Raw genomic sequence first — 18,008 nt, forward strand, 5'->3', positions numbered from 1 at the left:
GCATCGAGCCGACCTCGGTGCCTTTATCAGACAACACGTGATCAGCTCGTCTCACATTCAAGACTGGGCAAAACATCCATAGACATGCCCGCCAGGATTTTGGCCGCACACACGCAATCCCATCTTCGCTAGTCCTCTCGAGGCCGAGGGGAAGACAGAAGGCCTGATCGAGGCGATGTCTAGCGTCGGGCCTGATAGCGATGCTTTCACAATCACGCTACGGTCACGCGTCGCCGCGCACGTCGATGGCTTTGCAAAGCGCGCCGGAGGTGCTCCAGAGGGTCTGGGCCACGAATAGATGACGGATCTTCTTCCACAGATTCCGTCGGCGACGTCGCAGCCTGCTCAATCATCCTTCGACGGGCGCGGGTCTTCACGAGACCAAAGTGTGAAAGATGCATGCGTTTTGTGGTACGAGCACCGACCAGCCGCATCGACGAGTCTTGCAAAATGAGGTCGAGAGCCGCTTGCCACCTCGACGTCCTCCCATCGCGCTCGTACATTTTCGCAACGATGCGCAGCGGTGCTCCGTTGTCACAATAGCATGCATCGCGCCGCACACATTCCTTCTGCGCTTCTTGTCCGATTGACGCGCCCGACCGCTCTTCGGGCATGGACGTGAGGGCGCATGCATATGGTCAGTCGGCCAGTATCGATGCTATCTCAACGAAATCGCTGGCTGACTAGCTGACGAAGAATGCCATGCCGCCGGAGAAACGTGGCGTCTCTCGAGCTCACGTTTGTTGTGGAGGAGAGCTATGAGGCCCGGCCGGGCACCGGGCAACGACGCATCACCTCTCACCTCAGCGCTGGTCTCAACAACTCCGCATCTGGTCGCGAAAAGCTTCAAGCTTTGCAAATCTGATCGTGTAGCTCCCCACCTCACGTCGAGATCGCCTCTTCATCGCCATCGCAAAGTCGAATGACGTCGTTCCACAAGCTTCCAAATCGATCTTGCAACACGCAAAGACCACCGCCAACAATGCACTCGTGGGCCCACGCAGCTGTGCGTGCCCAGCTCTTGGACTGTGTCGGCTGGGTCAGTTGGGCAAAGAGCCTCGAGATGTGCAGCATAGCTGTCAGCGCGCCGTCCAGGTGTAGAGCAGGGAGCTGCGAGAGGGCGTGCTGCGAGTCAGGCCTGGTCTCTACGGCGACGATCGCTCCTACGCTGCGGAGCGCTGAGAGCTCGCACTGCGGTCAGGACGTGTGCGCGCGTGTGCGAGGAGAGTGCCACGAGTCAGCTCCAGCTTCACGTGGTGCCTTGAATCTCGCGAGTAGTGACTGACCTGGATTGCTGCACTCTGATCGTAGATGGCCAAATGAGCCGCACGAGAATGAAAGACGTCGAACAGGTCCGGTCTGACGTCTCCCCTGTGCTCGGCATAGGTCTCATCGATGCGCTTCGCGAAGCCCTCCAACGCCTCTGCAACATCCTGATGAGCTTCGATCTCCCGGTCGTCCGATTTCGATGGCTCTTGGCGCATCTTGAGCACAACGCGGCTCCTCTCGAGCACAGCAGGCAGTTCGCCCGCTACAATCCTAGCCCTTTCAGATCTGTTCTCCGGCGTGTCGGACATGTCCAGGTTACACAGGTAGCATGCACACTGAAAATCGTGCTTGCTCAACTGAGCTTTTCGGACCGCGTGTGCTTGTTCGCCTTGAACGTACTGATGAAGCACTTCTGTCCCCGCTTTCAACCTTCTCAAGGCACGCGAAAGCAGGACGTCTCCGTGAAACGTGGTGGAGACGTTTGGGTAGCAAGAGTGGTTGAGCAGTGCAGGTAGTGGGTGTGGCATTGTCCTCCGACCATCTTCTAGCGGACGTCGAGGCTGAGATGAGCTCGTTGAGGTGCTCGACAAGCTGCCGCTCGAGCGTGTGCAAGCGGAAGGAGGACTAGGTCCAAACGCATTGAAACGAAGTACGCCGTCAATGTAGGCGGCGTCGACGGGTGGGCGTTCGTACGATTCGGCGTGCTCGACGGAAGGAGCTCGAGGCAGATGAAGCGGGTATGGAAGTCGCACCCACTCAGAATAGGGAAGGGAGGGTCCAGCTGTAAGTCCTAGCACAGGTAGTTGCAGTTCTGGTCGGTCTGCGTGTCGGAAGACAACGGGCAGAAGCTCCTGCACCTCGTCAGCTTTTGTCGGGGCAGAGCCGCGCCTCGCCTACAATTGTCACTCACCAACCAGAGCATGAATCAAGGCCGTCTGGGCTCGGATCTGACTCGTCGTACTGACCAGACCCATCTCTAGATTGACCCTGACACACTGGGTGGCAGAAGAATATTGAGGTTCCACAGCCCTGCACAGCAAGATAATCCTTCCAGGTTCCACGTCCTCCGTGAGGATCAGACCTCTACCTGCGCCTGGGATATCCCGTACCTCGACCGGGCCGATGTACGTCCGAGCGTCGAGCTTCCGCGCGCCTGAAGAAGCGGCAAAGTAGAGAGAGCTGATTTCGGAAGACGAAGGTGGATCTTTCTGCAAAGAGGCTTGGCGCGCTGCCTGGCTCCGGCTCTTTTCCAAAGAAGCGTCATCCACGGCAGGCGGGCTGTGCCCGCTCAAAGCGCTTTGGGAGCTGAGCGCGCCTCGGACTCGCCGAGACTCGCTAAAGGCATCCGCGGCGCCTAGAAAGTCTTCGCACAGGTATCTGATTCTTCCCTCAATCTCCATCGCGTCCTTTGCTCGATCATCAACCAGTCCAGCTTTTCTAGCTCCGCAAAGCTCGCGCCACGCAGCCCCTGGCCGAGAAAACACCAACAACCTTTCGAGAAGGTGCAGTATTTCTTGGGAAGAAGAGTAGGGGGCGGGTGAGGGTGCGCCATTAGCGAGCCAAGCGGCTAGAGGTGGATCCCTGAGCCAGGTAATGCGATGATCGAGTGCGACCGCGGGTCCGCTGTTGAGCGGTGTCGCCCATTGGACGTCTCGCAACGCTTCATCCTCGCCTGACAGGAAGATGATGTCCGTCGGCGAGTCGACGCGTACACCGATGCCAGGTTTGGAAGGGACGGCTCTGACTGTGTGATCCAAAGAGAGAAAAGGCTCCTTGACAGCCAAAAGGGTTCCCGTAGGAAAATTGCACGACGCCTCGTGTGATGTGAGAGGGGTACAAGAAACGTGCGAAATAGCTATGGAGATCAAATCGCCCTTTGGGTCTTCCCCGAGCAGCTGAACGCCTTGATACGAGATGGGCTCGGCAATGAGCCTGACTACGAGGTATGCATCTTTGATGGACGAAGCGAGATGAGTTTAAATGCACTTAGCTGAGCTTGCTCGCACCTCTCACCTCGATAGACTTTGGGAACCAGCGTCATCTCAGCCACTCCGATGCGCCTCATTCGTGCGAGTCTCCCCGAGGAACAATGACTCTTGCCACCGTCGAACACCAAACGCGTCCGATCGTGTCCTGCTAGAGCGGACATGTTCCTCATCCTGACTAGTGCCGCTTCATGTTTGGACAGCTGCGCTTTGCGGGGTATCGCTTTGACCTTAGTAGGTTTGTCGAGCTGCGCTTCTTCTCTCTACGTTGCCGTCATTTCACGAGCAAAGGGAATCAACATTGCACCTATGCTCTCACGTCTGCTGAACAATGCTGCGCTCACCTGAAAAGCAGCTTTTGCGCCATCAATGGAGCTTTTGAAGTTTGCAAGGATGGCGTTGACTGCATCGGTCAGCAACTCGGCTCCCATCAGATCGACGGCCGACGAGGGGTTGTTGTGGTTGTTGTCATCCTTTTCCGCGCTTGACGTTGTCAGTGCCAGCAACTGCGCAAGAGACTGGGTTGACTTGACATCAGACTCTAGCAGCTCCACCACTTGATCCGTGCTGGGCAATCCTACGCCCAGATTGAGCAAGCCTTTCAAAAGATCGTCCATCCCCGGCCGTCGTGCTCGTCTTGTCTCTCCTTGGCCTCGCAGATCGACCCAGCGTTGTTCCCAATCAGGCAAAGTGCGGCAGCCCTGCGCATCGATTCTCCGAACCTTCTCCCCTTTGCGGTCCGCTTTCTGCGCTGGCTGACCTCGGCTTGATTGATGGAGTGGATGTCGTGTGCCAGGAAGCGTATGTGCAGCGAGCAGCTTCCGATCCGTTGCCATGCAGCCTCTGTGTTTTTGGAGTCGAGAGTGCTGCATTCCCCGCGCGGGGATCTGTTGCAAAAAAAGTCGTGCCGCGGCAATCTACGAAGAAATGCGCACCCGCCCCGACACGTGACTATTCACGAGACTCGCCCCGCGCATGTATACGCACACATCTGTGGCCAATCCTGTTTCGAGGTTTGGCAATCACCGCCACTCGCGACTCACGACTGATCATGAATGCGAATCGTAGGGTTTGTGTGACTCGACACCCTCGACACCCTCCACAGCTTCATCGCTCCGCCATTCACTTCGCAAAATTCAACAAAGACGCGGACGCGGAGAGCAGTGTGAGTCCAAGGCATCCTCCGCATGCTCAGAGCTGGCATCGCACTTGCACTCTGGCCCTTCAGACCCATTCGGCTCTGCGATAGCGTCATCATCGCACCATCTCTTGGGCCCAGCAAGATCCGCTCGACGTCTCACTCGACCGCGGTCTCGCAGCTTTACCAAGGGATGCCTCGCAAGCGAGATCTATTCATGCCAAGTGCGGGCGCAAGCACAAGTTCAGCAGGGCCCTCATCCCTCAGCAATCCTTCACTCATAGAGGATCCCAATATCCGATCGGGCGCCACAGCGGCTCGAGATGCTGCACTTGGCTTGGCGGAGAGCGTCACTCTGGCCAGGGAGCTGGCTGGGGGTTATGCACTCCGAAGAAGAGTGTCGAGCGTGCCTGGCAAGGGGCAGGAAGAGGAAAAAGAGCAGATCAAGCCGAAGCGGCGAAAGACGGCGTGCAGGGCTGGTGATGCCGAGCGCAAAGCATCTGCATCGGAGATTTCAGCCGGCACGTCGACACACGAAAGCCCTTCGGAGCTGCTGGATCATGACGAGACGGCAAGCGCATCGGACTCGGACTACTGCACGCCCAAGAAGCGCAACACCACAAATCGAGCAACTCCGAAGCGCAAGGAAGCTGGAAACGTCTCAGACACCAAGGTCACGAAGCGCAAGATCAAAACCGATGCGAGTGGTGCGAACGAGGCTGACGAGGCGTCGCTGCTGAGACACACAGACGGCACGCCCCTCTCTCCGCGCAAACCGATCAAACGAATCAAGCTGTCGCTCGAACAATCCGAAATCCTTTCTGCTCCTTTGCAGTGGGAAGAACAATTAGCAGTGTTGTCTGCTCAGCGCAAAAGAATCAGAGCCCCTGTAGATACGATGGGTTGCGAGGAGAATGGAAGGGACGAATTTAGAGGGGACAAGGATAGAGTCAAGGAAGATGTGGAGAGGGAACGAAAGAGGGAAAGGTTGGCTGTGCTTGTTGGGCTCATGCTCAGTTCTCAGGTGAGATGATCAGGCTCGAGAGGCAAGGCATGCTCATCTCCAACTTGCTCATCGATGCACGCTGGGCCTTCTGATGGCTTACTGCGTGTCCTGCGACCATGCCACCCCAGACCAAAGATCCAGTCACTGCAGCCGCTGTCCGCTCGTTGCAGACCAACTTACCGGACGGCCTGACACTCCACTCGCTCCTGACCGTGCAACCTGCGCATTTCAACTCTCTCATCAACAAAGTCGGTTTCCACAATCAAAAGACGAAGCACATTCTCTCCAGCGCGCACTACCTCTCTCTTCATTACGACGGCGATGTTCCACGAACAGTGGACGAACTATGCACTTTACCGGGCGTAGGTCCCAAAATGGCCTTTTTGGCCGTTCAGGCTTGCTGGGGGACCAATGCTGGCATTGGAGTGGATACGCACGTGCACAGAATGACGCAGAGGTTGGGATGGGGTCCTACGAAGAATCCGGAAGAGACGAGATTGAGATTGCAGAGCTTTCTACCCGATCAGCTTCACACCACGATCAACAAGACGCTCGTAGGTTTTGGACAAGTGATTTGCGTACCTGTTGGTCCTAGATGCGAGTGAGTGCAGCAGACTGCTTGCCTGGCTCATTGTGCTCGGCAAATACTGTCCGCTCGCTCATCCTCGCCCTCCGATCTGCTCCGTGTTTTCCTCCTTTCTTTCGTGCAGCTTGTGCCATCTGGGCAGCAAAGGCATGTGCCCTTCCTTTAAACACATCGACGCAAAACGAGCAGCTTCGCGCATCAAAGTGGAACTCTTGCCAGAGTCCACCGAGAGTATGCATAGCGTCAAGCGCGAGGAGACGAAGCAGGACCCTGGTCCAACAGGCGAGGTGGAGAGAGCGCAAGGTGTGCAGAGCAATGTTAATGGCTCAATGACGATGAGCGCACGGGTCAAGGGAGAGGACAGCGAGGTGGCTAGACGATCGTCTGATGTGGCTTCGCAAGAGGCAGACGCAAAGGATGCATTAGAGGCGGAAGATCTCCTCTTGGCCTCTTTGGTCGCCCCAAGTCCTTCCCGGCGCGCTGCTCGTTCGCGAGGACAACGGGTCAAGTCAGAATTGGACTGGTGAAATCTCGATATGCTCCTCCCGACCTGCATTGCGTTCACCTCCTATATCCTGTCATTGCTGAACATTCATCAATTTAGCATCAAACGACGTACAAGAGCAGCGTATTCGTGGGCATCAGAGCAAGGGGCGTAATCGATATGCGTGACTGGTCAAGGCTTCTCAACAGGCATTGCTAGCGGGTGAAGCGTGTCCTCGTCAGAATCGAGCTGACGAAGCAGCGGCCATTTGACGAGAGGAAGGGCAGCATCGCCTTTCTCTCATCCTGCGCGGACACTCTTCAGTAGCGCAGCAGCTCCCTGATCTGCGTTGCCATTGGCGTTGGCGCTACCATTCGCGCCGCTCGTTCTAGCATTGGCATCGGACGCCAAGGCGCCCTCTCCACCCGCGCCACTCGATCCAGCCTTGTTGTTGTCTTCGAGCAGCTCGACCAGAGCACTGACCACGTGATCCACCTCTTCCGCCCCAATGTTTCCCTCGAAACCCGCAGCGATGAGCCTCCTGTACGCCAAAGCCTGTTTCCCAGCTCCTTGCTCCCTCGCATGCTCCACAAACTTCTTCACCACTTCGGATCGCTTCGTCTTCAAGTCCGTCACTTTTTGGCGCAGCGAGGCGATGGCTGCTGATGTATCGCCTCCTGGCGCAGGAGCGAGCAGACCCTCGACAGTCGCAGAGCTGGCTTCGCCATTCGAGGTGGGAAGCAAGGCTCCATCGGGCAAATTCCTCTCCGTTCGTACACGCTTCACGCTTTCTTCCACTTCTGCCCATTCTCTGACCATCTGCTCTCGGCTGCGCTTCTCCACTCCGCGAGTCAGAGCCAGTTCAGCATTAGCAAGACCCTTGACACCATCTGCGGTTGCTTCCGACGTGGCGTCCCCACCCGGTCCGCCCACTGCCTGCTTTGCAGCTTCTTGCCTGGCCGACTCTGCAATTTCGGCCTGGATCTGGGCCAGCAGAGCGTGAGCTTGAGCCAGCTTCTTCTCCACGCTGTTCAGCTCCGAATCGTAACTGTCCGCCAGATTGCCCAGAAGAGATTGCATCAGCTGTGTTGCTCTACCACCGGCGCGTTGACCGGCTTCGCTGGTGTGCAGAGCTGCATTCGTTGCAGCGCCTTCACCCAGTAGCCCTCCATAGCCTGCTCCGCGGGGCGGGCTGGCTCGGAAGCGCTCATCTTCGACGATGTAATCTTCGGCGCTCTTGCCGTCCTTGTTTCGAATTTTGGGATCCGAGCCGTGTTCAAGAAGTAATCGGACGATACGCTTGGAACGCGCTCTTGCTGCCATGGTCAGAGGTGTCTCTCCTTCGTCGTCTTGAAAGTTGAGAATGTCTGCCAGCTGGCTGCCATATTCTGCAAGACGATTGACCATGGTTTCCATGTAGTATCGAGCAGCGTGAGGCTTGCCGCGTGAAAGGGCCAAGTCGACGACATGGTGAAAGACGGTCCTATCGTTGCGATCGATGTTGAGAATGGACCTATGCAGCAGCTCGAACAGTTCTGGGAACTTTCTCAAGTCGTAGTTGTTGCTGAACATGGCCGCTCGCATAAGGGCAGTTTGACCCGAGCCGTTCACCCTGAACACGTCGGCTCCTGCAGAAAGAAGCAGCTTGACTACACGAATCCGTCCCATGGCGCAAGCCCAGTGGAGCGCAGTGTGCTCGTCATCATCGATGGACATGTTCGCATCAAAGTCGGCGGGCGGAGAGACGAGCAAGGGTGGAATAGTCGTCGTCTCCGAGATGAAGTAGTCCAGGATTATCTCGGCATATCGGGACTGAGGACTGGGCTCCCGTACATAAGGGTCGATGCCCATGCTATGAGCAGCAGCTGCTGCTGCACCTCCAGCACCTTGGCTGCGGACTGCACCAGCGCCCTGCGAGGTGTAGTAGGTCGGCACTGCCGATTGACCAGCGATGGGGCTGGGTGTGCGACTAGAGCTGCTGATTTGAGATGGGCTGGGGCTCATTGTGCCCTCCGTGCCCTGCGCACGACCTCCGCTCAGTATCTCGCTGTCCGACTCTAGGCTCGTGGCGCGCCGAGCACCAGCGCGAGCCTCGCCCAAAGCCTTTTTGGAACGACTGGATGGCGCAATGACATGCTTTGGAGCTGGTGGAGGCGACTCGGCGGTGGGCTGATAGCCGGTAATCGGGTCAAGAAGATGAGCGACCTTGTACTCGTCTGCCAGCTGGACAGCTAGCTCCAAGGGGATCCAGGTACCTAGTGTCCAGCATCAAGTCGTCAGCTTGCTCGACATGTAGCACGAGCGCTGCCCTCTCAAGACCGCTCGCACGCACCTTGATATTTGCCGTATCCACCCTGCACCTTTTCATGCGTGTTCTTTTGCACATCTCGTTCCAGGACGCGGGTACGCTGTGGCTTGTCCAGGCCCACAACCTTGAGGATGTGTGTAGCGTTCATCCACGAGTCGGATCTGCGTCGCATCACAGCAACCTAAGCAGTCGTCGCGGTGTTAGCGCATGCATCCGATCATCGTGGAGCAGAGAGCCAGCCAGTACTCACGCCTTTGATCAGACATTCGTACACAGGCACACCGCTGTAGGTGGCCTTGAAGATCATGCCCTCTTGCTTGGCAGGCATCGTGGTGAGCGCCTGCGGGTGTCCGCACGTGTGATGATAGGAGGATTCCAGGCCAGTAGTCCCGCTACTACACGGGCAGTGCGAGCTTGGCTAATGACAGGTGCTGAGCCCCGGCTGTTTCGCAAAAGGGTTTGTGATGGAAGAGTACAAAATAGCGGATATCACGAAAGTGCGCAGATTTAAGCCAGCGGTTGACAGCTGAGCGCAAATGTGATTGTGATTGATCGCAAGCAGTTAGCCGTTTGGTATGCTGAGGTGTGAGCAGTCAGTATGGAGTCAGGTTGAGATGCTGTCCATGCCACGCTGCCTTTGATCGTGAGGCTACGGGTAAGCGTGTCTATATGCACAGACTGCTCCGGTCCAAGAGAACGAAATCCATCACGCATCACGAATCACGAATCGCTCGCTGCTGCCTGCTGCCGCGCTCTTCATCATGGTACGTGATGCTTGTAGAACGACGCGTCTCTTTGACGGTAGCGTTGCGCACGCTTGTAACCTGAAAAGCAACGCGCCCACGCGTTTCCAACACAAATCGAGAAGATTCTGTTCTGCTCCCAAACCTGCGGGGAGATCAAAGCTCTAATCAATGAGTAAATCACGCATCCAGCAGCAGCAGCAACAGCAGCAGCTATAGCAGCTATGTAGCACAGCGTCAATCGCGGATTTGGCCCGCGTTGCGCGTTGAATTGGAGCCGTCTCTTCGTCAAGTCGTCGTCTTGAAGCCGTGCGCGCGGATTTTGTAGAAAGTCACAATCACAATTAGTCGTGGGTTTGTCGACTGCTGTCGAGCCATCATTCACATTCGTGTTGGACTGGACCGTCGCGAGTCTCTACATCGACCCCTCCTCGTACATCACTCTCACGACTCATCACCTTGAATAGGCCGATTCTGGGTGGCGAATACGCGCAAGCACCTTTCCTACAAACTTCGTCCCGAGCTCAACCCAACCCAGCCTTGCAAAGGTAAGGTCCAACGCCTTGCCATACCTGTCCATCCCATCCTCGCTCTCCTTCTCAAATCAGGTTCCTTGCGCTCTTGCGCTGCGAACGGCCCACCCCGGCAATCTACCTCAGTATGTCTTCTCCTCGCACCAATGCTATTTCTCCCGCGCCTAGCCATGGCACAGCAGCTACATTTGGCCATGGCGGTGCTCCCACAAACGGTTCCACGCTGCACCCTCCACCGGGTGGCGTGGCTCCAGCTCGTTCAGTGAGCGGTGCGAGCGCCTCTTCTCGTAGGGACACCATCCAGCCAGCCGCCCCTCCCCACGTCATCGATGGGCCTGGTGGAAGACTGCTTTGCATTGCCGATGTCAGAGGTGAGACTGATGAGGATGATCTGTAGCGTCTGTTGCGTCTAAGCGCCAGCAATCGCCGATCCCCACACCTGAATCTGCTCTGCCCTGCACAGGCAACCTCTCTAGCTTGAATGCTCTTGCTAGAGAACACAATGCTCAGGCGATCATTCACACTGGTGACTTTGGTTTCTACGAGCAAGCTTCTTTCGACCGCATCAGTGACCGGTGAGTCGGCATGCCAGGTTTGTATGCGTCAATCAATGTCAGCTGACCTTACTTTGGCCGTCTTGGCTCAGCACCTTGCGCCACCTCGTACAATACTCGACCCTCATATCGGCTTCGCTACGCCAAAAGCTCCTCGGAAATGACCCTTCGCGCCCTGGAGCCCCTCCTGTCGCTTCTGTGCGGGCTCAGTTGCAAGCTCAGAGTGCGAGCCAAGGCACCGGTACACTTCTTTCAGAATTGCAGTCCTTCCTTTCCGGCTCCCTCGCCTTCGACGTGCCCGTATATGCGGTGTGGGGAGCCTGTGAGGACGTTGCGGTGCTGGAGCGCTTCAGAACGGGAGAGTACAGCGTGCCCAATCTCCACGTCCTGGACGAAGCCAGTAGCCATGTCTTGGAGGTGGGCGGCGTAAGATTGCGTTTGTTTGGACTTGGCGGAGCTGTCGTCCTTCACAAGCTGTTCGACAATGGCGATGGCTCGGCCACGATTGCGGGCGGGCAAGGCACGATGTGGACCACGGTTCTGCAGATTGGCGAGCTCATCGACACCGCGCAAAAGGTGAGAAGCACACAGAAGTTGCTCGGTGTCATGCACTCCCGTACTGACACAGCACGGTGCTCATGTTCGCAGTGTTACGACCCGACCGAGACTCGCTTGCTGGTCACCCACGCCTCGCCAGGTCGCGAGGGTTTGCTCGCACAGCTTGCCTTGGCATTGAAAGCTGACTTGACCATCAGCGCAGGCTTGCATTTCCGTTATGGCGTCTCGTACAACGAATTCAGCGTTCAGCACGACACGGAAAACTTCCGCAACAAGCTTTTGCACTCCAAGACTGCCTTCAACGAAGTCTGGGAAGCGGTCAAGTCGCAGGTGGAGAGCGTCATCGACGATGCTCAGAGAATTCTGCTGAACCACGCGCTCGCTGTGACCAACAAGATTCCTCCCGTCACGACTGCGACTGGCGCAGCTGCCGAGGAGCCTGCATGGAAGAACACTTGGAATTGGAACTTGCCAGATGCTGCCTACGGGTCCTTGGTGCTCGACATCAAAGATGGTAGAGTCAGCGCCGAGACTCGATCTCAAGGTTTCAACTTTGCGTACAGGCGCTCAAACATGCCCATGAGCGCCGCTACGCCCGTCGCCACCCCTGCCAAGAGCATCCCCCCTCCTGCCGCACCGGCGGGTCCTACGCTCACTGCATCTCCCGGCAAAAGCCCGTTGGCGGCAGCTCCATCCAACAATGCGCAGCCACCTACCCAGCCAGCAGCAGCCAAAGCGGCACAGTCGAGCGCCACACCCACCAAGCCTGGATCGCACCATGGCAAGAACCACAGTCACGGCGCCTCTTCGCTGAAGGGTGAATCAGCTCAGAATAGCGATACCGGCAACAAGCAAGATTCGACGTCCGGTACGGCTTCCAAGCGTGGAGGCAAGGCACGCAGGGGCAGGGGCGGTGGTGGTAATGCTAGCGGTCGATCCGACAACGAGGGCACGGGTCGATCCGACGCCGAAGGTAGAGCCTCTGGCAACGAGTCTGCTCGCAGTCGTGCTGGAGGATCAGCAGCAACGCCGACCACTCCCAACACGCCAGCAAATGGCAAAGCGGATTCAAACGCTGCCGGGACTGACGGAGGTGCAAAGAGCGGCGATGAAGGCGCCAAGAAGGAAGGAAGTGGAGGCCAGAAGAGGAACAACAACAGCAACAGAGGCGGAAAGAAGAACAGGGGAGGTGGTGCTGGTGGAAACGCTAGCGGCGCACCTCATCAAGGTGGCGGCAGCAACAAGAAGGTCCAAAATGACGGAGGAAAGGCAGACGGCGGCCCCAAGCAACCCGTTGTTCCTACCAGCTGGGAGTGACCGAACGAGTGCACATTGCCTTTCGTAGCTGAGAGCGTTGGCTCCCTCCTTGTGTCCTCATTTGATTCAAACAAAGCGCCAAAGCGATGGACGTTGCGAGAGAAGCCGACATCTCGTCCAATCTTTGGCTGCTGCGCTCCTGTACTCTTCGCGTTTTTTCAAACAAAATCCGAATCTCCATTCGGGGCTCCTTGCACGCACGACACGCGCGTCTACCTACACCATACCATCCACACATTTTCTCCCCGACGACTGACTCTGCCAGATCATCTCGCGCGTGCCTAGCCACGCCTTTCTCATCACAATACGCCTTTTTTTTTCAAGACCAAATGTCATCCGGTTACCTTGTGCCCTCTAGATGACTCCAAACGAGATGATGATGAGCGCTGCTGCTCAGGAGCGCGGTCGTATCAGAATAGTGCCCTCGTCCGGGCCTTGGTTTGAGCTTCCCATGCCCTGACGGCATGTCGAGCTGCGCGAGTGCTTTTGATTGCGACTCCCACGCAAGGCCCCTGAGGGGTCACACGCCTTTTGACATGCGTGACCGCTCTTTGTTGGTGCTCGTTCATGCGAGCGGCGACCAAATGGAGCGGCAAGCAACCTGCGAGACGCCATCGAATCGTGAATGGCATCAGACTCGATGTGCTACGAGAGACGAAGACTTTGGACCTTTCGGCGCGGCTAGCTGTGAAGGCAATAATGCAAGGGCGGCCTGCCTACCTGTCTTTGAGCTCCGTCGCGTCAGGTCAGTAGTAGTAGTACGATTCTTGCTGCTCGCCGAACGGGGCCATGCAAGGCACCCCTCACTCGTGACTCGCAACTTTTGACGTGTTGACGTGAAGCATGCCAATCGTGAATTCTGGGTGGGTGGCTGCCTTCTTGGGGAAGCCATGAGGAGCACTTGCGCCTGCTGGACGCTGTAGTCACGAGCGGATCGACGAGGGCGCTGGGCGATGGACGGAGTTGCGCATGCACATTTTCTCGCACTTGCCTGCTGTAAGATCAAGAATCGATGTGTGCAAGACCGCTCCCGACTTATTGCATGGAAGCGAGCGAAGCGCAAGGGCAAGCTAGCTCGGTGTGGGTTGGGGCCGGCTCACGCAGCAGGGGCTTTGCTGCGCGCCGCGCTGCACGAGCGCAGCTCGCTAGACCGAGCCGAAAGGAGAATTTGTGCCTTGTGCCTTAATTGTGCCTTGATGCGAGGGGAGGGCCATGCATTCGTTTCTCAAGCCACACAGCACAGACCTTGGAGTTGGTGCTGATTATCGCACCAACAAGGTGCGATTGCTTCACTGTGCTGAGCACTCTGTCGACAATGCGCACATCAAGTGCGACTTTCTAAGTGTGGACCAGAGCGCATCCGAATGAGGTCAAGATTCGGGAGGATCCCCTTAGCTGCGCACTTCTCCTGCCCAAAATAAAGACTCCGATCGTGATTTGTAATTCCCACGCCTCTCTCCTGCACAAGCATGCAGAGACTCTCGCACGCACGTCCGCGTCTTGCTATTGCCGAGGCTATCTTTCTCGATCTGCCCAACCTCACGACTAAGCGAAGGACAGTGAGTTCAGGTACCTCCATCATGGGGCGCTCGCGAACCCTTGCCTCGCCTGTCCACGTCCAGCGCTTGCGGTCGATGCGCGGAGTGGGGCCAAACGGAGGCGCCGCACGCCCGCCCGAAACCTCTGGGAATTGGAAAGCGTGATGCCCGCGCGAGGTGCAAACGCATCCAACTTCTGCCGTGTTAGCCGCTCGTCGCATCGGGTATCAGAGCCCACTCGGCGTTTATTGGAGCACTGCTAATGGCAAAGAGTCCACAAAGCGGTGGAATGGATAACGCGACATTTTGTCATGAGTGTGAGTGGTAGTACCAGCACCGGCGCCGCCTGTCGTGGTGAAAGAGTCGGTCTTCCCTCAAGGCTCGCGACTGCTCTGACTAGCTCTGCTCTCTGGACAATCGCTATTGCAACGGTCTAGGAGGGGAGAAAATAAGGTTTATCAGAACATACAAAGAGAAAAAGAAATAGCGGCTAGTGCGGGCTTCAGCGCCTCGACTTTCGCCACGGGAGCAGGGCAGTCATGGCCTCGCCGGTCGAGTAAAGTTGCGATCGACATGAGGCAAACCGCGCGCACGCCATGAGCGCGATTGCCGTACTCACACTCGACCGACTGTGACTACTACCAGTACACGCACGGTACGCGCTGCTGATGAGGACAGGCCGACTCTACATTTCCTCAAGCGACTCCCTCGATCCTATCGTCATGTGTAGCCATCACATTCACCTTTAGCTGCGCGCTTCACCGCGCGCGCCCCGGCCAAGCCTCGCAAGTTTGCTCGCGATAGCAAGGCACGGTAAGGTTGCCGAACGGGGCGCGGGCTGTTGTCGCTGCTTTGCTGCATGTGATTGCTGATGCTATATAGCTGCTGCTGCTGCTGCTGCCTGCTCGTGCGTTTTGGGCCGTGGGTGCGTGCGTCGGCTCATTCACACTCGTGATCCTGATTCTCCTCGCGCTGCCCGCCTAGCGCCGACATTTTGAATCTCCGAAGCAAGATGTCGGCCGTGGATGACCAGTCACGAGTGTCGCGATCGATGAGGAGCGTTTGTAGATTTGTCACCCTATACCTGTATGTCGTTGGCCGATGGGGCTGTACTGTGTGAGAGTGCTGCTTATACGCACTCTGCAATTCGCGCGCGGTTTCCGAAGTCGCTGATGGTGGATCGTGCGTGAATCACGCGCGCGGCCGAAGCGAGCCCGACGCTTACGATTATGATGAATGCTGCTGGTGCTGCAGCGGCATCACAGTCAGAGTCGTGAGTGTGAGTGTACCGACGCGCGCGGGCGGGGGTGCGAGAGGTGCGCGCGCGGTTGCAGCGGGTCATCAGCAGGAACACACGTTCACAATCACAATCTGTGACGAGACTTCCCGTGCCCATGCTATAGCTGCTGGGAGCGCGCAGGACATCCTTTCACTGCGACAGCCACATCGCGATGGCAAGGCGCGATGGATGCTGCTGGATGCAGCATCTAAGCGGCCCCAGGCAAAGCGCTTCACGCCACTTCGTTGCGACCACTCACAATTCGAGAAAGCGCGCGAGCGCACTAGACGAGGGACAAATTGGGGAAAGGAAGATGAATCTACAAAAACTTCCGTCTTGGGGAGGAAGGATCGACCGAGGAAGGCATCACAGCAGCTCGATCCGCTAGCTGATGCGACTGATGACTCACACTGCACCGAGCCGCGGCGACACCGCGGGACCGATGATGCTGATGCTGACGCTGACGCGGAGCTGGGATGTCAATGCCACCAGTCAGCCATCCGCAGACAAAGTGCTGCGAGGTCAGGGTAGGGGACCCTCCAACTTCGTGAGAGGCGCTCGATGGCAGCAGCCATTTCCAACCCACTTGTCGACTTGTGGTACAACTTGGTCATCATGCTCTCGTCGACGGACCTTCTATCACGTCAATGTTACATGACAACAACCTTGTGCCCTTGACTTATACTCACACCTACGCTCCTGACTCGATCGATCGTCGACTTGAGCGCTCACCGCGCGCGCGAGCGGTACTCTCATTGCGTGTGTCTTCAAAGGGCGTCATCCATCAGTGGCTTGTCCAAATTTACCGCGTCCTTGCATCCACCTTAATTCAGCAGCAACGACAGCAACGGCTCGCGCGCTTTCAAGTCCGCCCACTCTCTCGGCGCCTATCCAGACGGCCGGCTACTCCCACGCTCGCCGCACGGCCGCAGCGCGACTGGCAGTGTACCCAGCACGCACACGCCTTGGAGGAAGGAGGAAGCAGCAGTCTGTCCTCGACGTTTCGAGCTCTGCATCGTCGAGCTGCACGCTCCACGCTGCAACGCATCCTGCCAAGGAATCAGAATCGCAATCAAAGGTCTGCGCACATTCATCGCAACGCGAGCAAGCGCATTCCAGATTGCTCGCCTCGCCGCACCTGATCCGATCGTCACGCACACGCACACGCACACGACTCACGACTGTGACTCGCGCCGCACGGTGTGGGTGGACAATTACCGCCCCCCCCCCCCCCTCCAGGCGCGTCAGCCACCAACGTTGCTTGCTCGATCGGTTGCCTATACTTAAATGGACCACTCTGACTGGCGATGGAATTCCTTGGATCGACATTTAATCTTCGTCATTGACCGACGTTTTGATTTGCGCCCGCCGCACCGCACCGCGTTCCGCACTCGCACTTGACCTCTTGAGCGAGTCTTCCTAGAGGGACAAATTAAGCGGCGCAGTCTTTCAAATGCGAATCAAAGCATTTTTGTCCCTAAAGGCCACCTGCCAGCATGTCCATACCAGACCGTGTCATCATGCCAATTTCAGCCTCTCATCAAGGACAAGCCACATCTCACACCTCCTTCCACCCTTTTCACGCCAATTCTCATCCTTTCCTCTCCTCCTCAGCGTCCGGTCAACCGATTCAGCACGTCTCTACATCTCGGCGTCGATCGCACTCTAGCACTGCACACGCCAGTGCATCGCAAAACAGCACACGTTCTGAATTGTCCTACCGCGCCTTCACCTCACGTCGAAACCCAGTCGATTCTCAAATGCCCTGTCCCATCCGAGACGATCGAGCAACCGCAGCAGACGATCATCCACTCTCTGTCTTTCCCGAGTCTTCTTACCACACACCACCCCTAGACTCTCAGCTCGAGTCCTCTACCATATCCTCCATCCCAAGCAAGTCATCTAGCTACATGTCGCGCTTCCACCGAACCGCCCAAGATACGCCCCCTTGGACGCCCGACGATAGGGATGGCCGCAGCACAGAAGCGTCCTCTGTCGCCTCCAGTTCCACGTATCAAAGCAAAGTGGCGCCATCTGCGATGGCGTCGCATCGCTCGCCGGCGAGGAGCATCACCATCGCAGCTAGTGCGCACATTGCGCCTAGCCCAGCGCCTTCCTCCAGGTCGCTCCTGCGACGTCACAAAGCGCCCGACACTGAGCCACCCGTCTCGCGGTCGCCTTCCGCGTGGCTCGCCCGAAAGCTGGGCAGACGAACAAAATCGGAACAGGCGCAAGGAATCGCACCGCCGCCGGTCAGTGACCGGCCGCTGCAGAGCATGTTGGGCGCTCCGTTGCCATTTGCGGACGAGTACAGCGCCACGACGCTGTCAAGGCTGAGAGGTCTGCGCCTGGGTGACACGACCCCAAATGTTGCTCGCAGCCCTTGGGCGGATGATCCGCCCCACTGGCCCTTGAGCTCAAAGTCTCATTCGGAGCATGCGCCGATTGCATTTTGGTCTGATTTCGTTACGCTGTACGCGGCTGGCGCCGTCGATCTCAGCGACCCTCCCAAGATTCCAGTGTCCTCCGTCTCGTACGAAAATCATCCGCTGCACCCTGCCCTTGAGGTCAAATCGACAGGTTCGGATCGTGGCGCGCCGCGATTAGCAAGGGGAAACACTCTTGCATTGAAAGGCTCCTCTCCACTTCCGCCGCCTACAGGTCCGCTTCCCGCTCCTCCCACCGACGCTCAGAACCAGAGCCATGCTAG

At 57.4% G+C, this 18,008-nt stretch overlaps 4 protein-coding genes across 4 annotated transcripts; 2 read left to right on the forward strand and 2 right to left on the reverse strand.

The window, feature by feature from the left end:
• Positions 1-882: 882 nt before the first annotated feature.
• Positions 883-3,871, reverse strand: IE81DRAFT_288609 (hypothetical protein; the record flags this gene model as incomplete). Its single annotated transcript, XM_025511776.1, has 5 exons — positions 883-1,191; positions 1,287-2,089; positions 2,180-3,220; positions 3,283-3,517; positions 3,599-3,871. The coding sequence occupies 5 exons, from the start codon at positions 3,869-3,871 to the stop codon at positions 883-885; spliced, it is 2,661 nt and encodes an 886-aa protein (XP_025370631.1).
• Positions 3,872-4,287: 416 nt separating this feature from the next.
• Positions 4,288-6,986, forward strand: IE81DRAFT_322325 (DNA glycosylase). The gene is made up of 3 exons (XM_025513600.1): positions 4,288-5,416; positions 5,527-5,999; positions 6,109-6,986. Exons 1-3 carry the CDS (start codon positions 4,442-4,444, stop codon positions 6,509-6,511), a joined length of 1,851 nt encoding a protein of 616 aa, XP_025370632.1. The 5' UTR covers positions 4,288-4,441; the 3' UTR covers positions 6,512-6,986.
• IE81DRAFT_322327 (apses-domain-containing protein) lies at positions 6,558-9,535 on the reverse strand. The gene is made up of 3 exons (XM_025513601.1): positions 9,027-9,535; positions 8,801-8,957; positions 6,558-8,723 (listed from the first exon to the last, which is right to left on the reverse strand). Exons 1-3 carry the CDS (start codon positions 9,102-9,104, stop codon positions 6,769-6,771), a joined length of 2,190 nt encoding a protein of 729 aa, XP_025370633.1. The 5' UTR covers positions 9,105-9,535; the 3' UTR covers positions 6,558-6,768.
• A 315-nt stretch (positions 9,536-9,850) lies between these two features.
• IE81DRAFT_322328 (hypothetical protein) lies at positions 9,851-12,831 on the forward strand. The gene is made up of 4 exons (XM_025513602.1): positions 9,851-10,423; positions 10,516-10,627; positions 10,699-11,182; positions 11,255-12,831. The coding sequence occupies exons 1-4, from the start codon at positions 10,180-10,182 to the stop codon at positions 12,479-12,481; spliced, it is 2,067 nt and encodes a 688-aa protein (XP_025370634.1). The 5' UTR covers positions 9,851-10,179; the 3' UTR covers positions 12,482-12,831.
• The last annotated feature ends 5,177 nt before the right edge of the window (positions 12,832-18,008 follow it).

This window comes from Ceraceosorus guamensis (genome assembly GCF_003144195.1).
Source record: "Ceraceosorus guamensis strain MCA 4658 unplaced genomic scaffold IE81scaffold_19, whole genome shotgun sequence".
In the NCBI taxonomy this organism is placed as follows: Eukaryota; Fungi; Basidiomycota; class Exobasidiomycetes; order Ceraceosorales; family Ceraceosoraceae; genus Ceraceosorus; species Ceraceosorus guamensis.

Excerpts from the sequence above, each read along its gene's own strand:
- IE81DRAFT_322325 (XM_025513600.1), top strand. The coding sequence starts at position 4,442 with ATGCTCAGAGCTGGCATCGCACTTGCACTCTGGCCCTTCAGACCCATT. Across the intron at positions 5,417-5,526 it reads GGCTCATGCTCAGTTCTCAG|ACCAAAGATCCAGTCACTGC; the intron begins GTGAGATGATCA and ends ATGCCACCCCAG. Across the intron at positions 6,000-6,108 it reads CCTGTTGGTCCTAGATGCGA|CTTGTGCCATCTGGGCAGCA; the intron begins GTGAGTGCAGCA and ends TCTTTCGTGCAG.
- IE81DRAFT_322327 (XM_025513601.1), bottom strand. The coding sequence starts at position 9,104 with ATGCCTGCCAAGCAAGAGGGCATGATCTTCAAGGCCACCTACAGCGGT. Across the intron at positions 8,958-9,026 it reads ACGAATGTCTGATCAAAGGC|GTTGCTGTGATGCGACGCAG; the intron begins GTGAGTACTGGC and ends ACGACTGCTTAG. Across the intron at positions 8,724-8,800 it reads TGGATACGGCAAATATCAAG|GTACCTGGATCCCCTTGGAG; the intron begins GTGCGTGCGAGC and ends GCTGGACACTAG.
- IE81DRAFT_322328 (XM_025513602.1), top strand. The coding sequence starts at position 10,180 with ATGTCTTCTCCTCGCACCAATGCTATTTCTCCCGCGCCTAGCCATGGC. Across the intron at positions 10,424-10,515 it reads TTGCATTGCCGATGTCAGAG|GCAACCTCTCTAGCTTGAAT; the intron begins GTGAGACTGATG and ends TGCCCTGCACAG. Across the intron at positions 11,183-11,254 it reads TCATCGACACCGCGCAAAAG|TGTTACGACCCGACCGAGAC; the intron begins GTGAGAAGCACA and ends TCATGTTCGCAG.